The sequence below is a fragment of the Merops nubicus genome, unplaced genomic scaffold (genome assembly GCF_000691845.1).
Source record: "Merops nubicus isolate BGI_N331 unplaced genomic scaffold, ASM69184v1 scaffold25084, whole genome shotgun sequence".
NCBI classification, from domain to species: domain Eukaryota; kingdom Metazoa; phylum Chordata; class Aves; order Coraciiformes; family Meropidae; genus Merops; species Merops nubicus.
Window position 1 is genome coordinate 21,695 of NW_008605254.1, and position 5,701 is coordinate 27,395.

Genomic DNA, 5,701 nt, shown 5'->3' on the forward strand with positions numbered 1-5,701 from the left:
CAGCAGGTACCCTCAGCAACGGCCTTAGGGGCGTGAAAAATGTCCCCTGTGGACTTCAAGCAGGCTCCTCCAGGTATGGCATACAGCTGACCGGGCTCTGCTCTCTCCTGTGCTCCCTCCTTCTACCACATCTGATCTTTATTGCTCCTTCCATCCTCCTGTGCTCCTGCCACACGGATTTCTCCTCTTGCAGGCCCCATTGCTAAGCAGCCCTGGCTGTGGGAGTGGCTCTGAGCCTGCGCTGGAGCAGGAGGCTGCAGCAGATGCCCCAGGAGGCCTCTCTGCCCTGCGAAAGCTTCCACTGACAGGCAGGGCAAGAGGCTGTTGTAGGGAGCAGCAAGTGACAAACAACAGACGTTTCCTTGGCAGGTAGCTTTCACCCCCTGCTAGCAGCAGCCAAAGGAGACTGATGTTTGGAACTGAAGTACTCCAAGCTTTAACTAATCCTCAGAATTGGAATTAAAACATGCTGCAACACCATGCTAGCTTCAGCTATCAGGTGATCATATGAGCAGAAACAAGGTCCAATACAATGCATGGCTTAATCAAAGCTTGTATTTTGAACTGCCTCTCAAACACCTGGAGGCCAGGAACAGGTTGCAGCATACACAGCACCCCAACAGCCATCCCAGAACAGGAGTTCCCCAGGAAGGTACACCATGGCTGGCAGGCACAGCCTGGGACACCACGCACTAGGAGAGAAGCCTGAGTTGCAGAGGGGTTTGTCTCTTCCTACAGCTACCTGAGGAAGGAGCAAGGGGCTGCAGATGAACAGCAGCTAGACTCAAGAATAGTTCCCAGAGAAGGTCACAGTTGAGGCCAAGGAATATGTATTAGATATCATCTTTCTTCCCCTTGAACCCAAAATTTCATCCTATTAAAAATTCAGCTAGTGTGAGTTTCTCTATTTTTAGGCAATGTTAGAAGGGAGAGGTAGTGCATATGCTCATTCAAGACCTTCCTGATGCAATCACATGTTATTAAGCACACTCTGGCCAGCCACAGGTTATGTTCACCATTAGCCACAGGCAGGAACAAAAAAAAAAAAAAAAAAACCAACAAACAAAAAACTGTTCTAGTATTGTCTCCTATAAGGAAACACCACCACCCCTCCAGTGGTGATTCTGTTCCTTGCAGCATTAATACAAGTAACCTATTTCAAAGTAGGCAAGGATAAGTTGACAGCTGAGTGTTCATTTATCCCACTGTAGCCCTCCAAATTTAAAAATGGATGTATTGAGAGTGGCAAATTGTAGCTTAACAGTTTCTGACTTGACATTAGGAAAAGCTTTACCAGGATAGTGCAGCACTGGGACATGTTACATAGACAGGGATAGGCCTTCAGGACACTAGAAAAAGCAATTGTGCTGCTAATCTGAGGCTGACAGACTTTTTGCTGCTCAGAAGAGAGCTCTGAGGGGGGTCCTTTGAAAACAAGGTTTATAGAGGATGGCACATTTTAACTCCTTTTGGAGCAAGTTACAGTCAGCACTTTAGTCCATTTAGTCTTCCAGCAGAACATTTTATTCTCATTAAAGACATGGAAATATCAACCAACAGCTCAATTAACATGACATAGATTAAACAAGCCCTGTTAAGCATTTTCTACTTAACACGTGAAAAAAGTCTAAAGACATCTGATGTGTCCAAACCGTTCACACAAACTTGAGCTCATCCTTTAGCATAAACTCAGTTGATGTTGCTCCTGTGTATAGCAAAAGGTGGAAACAAGTTACCAGAACAGCTGTGTGTAACAAGTACTGAAGCACTGGAGTTTAAACTGCATTTACTGGTGTGCTATTAGACTGTTTTCCTTGCATCTCTTCAGAGTCTCAGGCAGACTTGCAGAAAGCCACAGCAGAAAAACGAACCTCTCCTTTTTCACGTTCTGTGAACTGTCTGCAGATCTTTGCAGAATCCTTGGGAGGAAAAAAAAAAAACACACCCAAGCTGTTTAAGCTATCAGAATACTCTTCTTGTAGAGACCAAGTCTTTGCAGCTTTTCTCTGAGTCCCACCAACCAAGTTGCAACATCTTGTAGCAGCAGCTAGTAAATACACTTAACAGAGATGTAGCTCTGTGGCACAGTGCTACCTTGCTACCATGGCGTAAGAAGCACCACCAACTTCTACAGCAAGTCCGTGTGGCCACCATACACTGCACACATCCCTTTCACCCTTTTATAAGCCTTGTTTTCAGGGAAACAAGCAGCAAGGGAGAAGTCTTACCTTCAACAGCAAGTCATCTGAACTTGTGCCATGGTTTACAGGAAAAGGCATGCGCCCATCTGTGAAATAAAGTCCTGTCACTTGGGGTACTGGATAGTACTTCCAAATTAACAGAACTGAGTCAAGTGGGCTCCAGAGACTGGTACACACATGAAGACACTTGAGAGGTCAGAACACACTGTCAATACACAGCTTGAGTGAGAAGGAGATGGGAGTATTCTCGGTTCTACAGGAGATAACATGCTTTACAAGGCCTATGCCTTCAGTTAAACCCAACACCATGCGTGTACCTTCACTTGAAGATTTTAAGAGCCTCAGCAAACAGCTTGACTGGCATCAAGTATCTAGTCCCCAGCATGGCCGTAGGGTGTAAAGTGGGCCCAGTCCAATTGCAGAGTTCTCAGGAGCTTACCCAATTCATACAGATGTCCATCCACATTGACAAACAGGATGAAGTGGAAGTTCACACTGTTGTCCTCAACCTTAGGAGAGATCATTAGATACATCTGTTAGACTGGAAAAAAAAAAAGCCTGGTACAGTGAACCCTACTTGTGACTACAGGGCAAAGGAGACAACAACAATTTAGTCCTCTGCAGTTGCTTTAAGTCCAACCAAAGAGGTTTCTGCAAGACCTCTGCAAGGTCAAGCACCAGAAACCCTCATGTATGGTCCTATTTTCAGACTGGGTCAAAACCTAAATTTTCAGTCCAAGTTTGCAGAAGAAACCCTGCACAAGCATTCACCCACAAGTCACACATTACTTTCTCCTCATGAGCTGTAACAGCTGTCCATCAGACAAAAAAAAATGCGTTGCCATACAGCTTCAACCCCTCTCCCAAGACTTTACACATTCTTATCTTACCCGACATTGTCCTTCTTGTGCAACCGAATTGTGGACTTCTTGTATGGCCTTAAGAGAAAAGAGATACAGGTTACTGCATCCTGAAGTGCTGACAGTTGCCAGCAGTTTGTGTAGGTCATGTACCTTATTATTTGCAAAATGCTTAGCTCTCTCTTCAGGAGACAGATCAGCTGTTTCATCAAGGAACTTCTTCAGGGCAGACCCCTCATCTGCATGAGATGATCAAAGTAGAGGCAAAATGATTCACTACAAGTAAAGCATCAGTTACAGTTCAGATGTAGCCCACAGTAATCAGTGCTTGTTGCACTAACCAGGAGTCACTGCATTCAGCCTGGAAGCATCTGCAGCCTAAGCATATTTTAACTACCACTTCAATTAAGCTATTTATCCAGAAGCTATTAATAATAATCTGCACAAAGAGCCAGAGTTAAAAACGCTTCAGAGTACTCTGGATGCTTGTTTTGAAACTCACTTTCAAATTGGACTTAGCTTTTCTGATTCTCCCCTTGCAGATTTGGCAGAGGTCTTCAGTCCTGTTTTGAAAATATTAAAGAGAGGTGCCAGGTGTAAGGACACTTAATTACCAACTAACAGAATATGGGTAGATGGAATTTTGTCTCACTGCTTTCCAATGAGCACATCACTTGCTTACGACAGGCTTACTTTGGTTTTGCAGACCATGAGTTGGTAGTGCAGCACTAAGATACGATGAGTTCCAGTCTGACACGGAAGACATGCTGCAGCACTTACTTCGCTCCATGTGCTATTTCAGAGAACTCTTTCAAGAGTAAAGCAAAGCTGCACTAATTTAGCTTTCCATGTGCTTTTTCCTTTGTGTAAGAAGGAATTACACAACACTCAAGGGGCTGAAGTTTTCTTGGAATAATGAAATGTTATATTTTGCAGATCTCTAGTCTTTAAAGAACAAGTATTCCTGTGACTCAGTAACAACCCTCTTTGACATGAGCTTGTAATCCTATTTCCTAGAAGTTTCCAGCCACCAGTTGCCTAAGCAAGTTTTATATTATTTTCTATGGGAGGAGAACCATTAAAACTATTATCTCTGCAGGCAAAGTCTACTTACAGACCCTTATATCATCCTATGCTATTTTCCCAGAAAAAAAAAATCAGCATGGTTTAGACTGATTTACAGGCTACCCTGAGCAGGCTCATATACAATACACATCAGTATGAAGAACTCTCTCTTCAGTTGACAGCAATACTAATGCAAATAGCTGCTTCTGAATGTGGTTGCTTCCTAATTATAAACAGAATTTGGCTAGTTCATGTGCCCTTTTCCTGTTGCATTGTTCAATAGGCTGCTGCCTCTGCAGCTACCAGGCAGGAGTCAGAGTACGTACCCTTCCACGGTTCAGGCAGCAGGGGAGACCACATGCCCCTCTCCAAGAGCCAAGAGACCCACTTACCAACCGAAGCAGTACAGCATGCCTTAACTCGGCTTGCATGAAAGCCCCGGGTGTCTCCAAGAGCCCACACCCACTCAATCTTCCTGTCATAAAAAAAATGAAAATTCAAGCACTTCAGAACATTCATACTCACCGAGCTTCAGTTTATCTTTATTATTAGCAACTGCATGTATCAGACCGATTGTCCCGCAGGAGTTACTGACTGTCTGCTTCAGGAAATACACCTTGGAACTGATTTCTTGGTCCTTTATTTTCTCAGTCTGTTGTTTCCTGAAGTTCTCATGCTGTAAACATGTAACTGTTTTAAGCATTACACCACATCAACACCTTTATATTGTGCAATATACTAGATAAATGAGTTGTGCAGGGGAATCAACACCAAGACAGAACAAAGATTTACCCAGACAGTCATCGTTCCAGGTCCAATAAAGCATCACCTGTCTATACTGGAAGGAGGCCAAGTCTTAATGGACTACCTGCATGACTCAGTCATATTCAAAGGTACTGTTCGCAGCCTCCCCATCTGTTTTGTACACTGGAAATAGCTTAGGGTGGGAAATTGTACAATAGGTAGGCTCTTTTATATCCCCTCTCAATTGTTTTGGTCCATTTAAAGGACTAGTCAGCATGTCTCTGCAATAGTTTGCCTTTGTACCTTTTGGGTACTTCATAAGCCCCTCCCCATCAGAACAACGTATAGACAAGTGCAAAACCCCTCACTATCCAAAAGCTATAGACCTTCCATTAAGGAACCTGTTAAATATACTTGATTTTAAAGTCCATCTCCTTGTCTATTTCCTTAGCACCCAGTGGATTAAACGTATTTATCATACAGAATTTAGGCCTCTCCAGACAACAATGATTCAGCAGAGTAACAGAACTGCTATTCCTCACGTCTGCTACATAAAGCAACATGTCAGAGGAGTACGGCAATAGAAGGCCTTGTTTTTGTTTAGTTGCTCGGTTCATTTTAGTTCAGGCTATTTGGAGGCTGGGGCCAAGCACCGAGCACGTACAACCCACCAGCCACCTACAGCCCCAGTGCCAGCCAGGGCCATTCCCACCCAGCTGATGCTGGGGGAGATGCCACAGGCTCTCTCCCGGCGGGTACGGCAGGGATGCGGCTGCCGAGCATAGCCCGCTCTCTGCCCGGGGGGCACCCGGCCGGACGCAGCCCAGTGCC

General features: G+C 44.5%; 1 protein-coding gene across 1 annotated transcript; it reads right to left on the reverse strand.

Annotated features, from left to right (window-relative positions):
• Positions 1-1,501: 1,501 nt before the first annotated feature.
• UCHL1 (ubiquitin carboxyl-terminal esterase L1 (ubiquitin thiolesterase)) lies at positions 1,502-4,829 on the reverse strand (the record flags this gene model as incomplete). Its single annotated transcript, XM_008939296.1, has 6 exons — positions 1,502-1,919; positions 2,229-2,287; positions 2,641-2,710; positions 3,092-3,139; positions 3,215-3,300; positions 4,652-4,829. Coding segments are annotated over 6 exons (528 nt in total), but the record flags the coding sequence as incomplete, so codon positions are not given.
• Between the last annotated feature and the right edge of the window lie 872 nt (positions 4,830-5,701).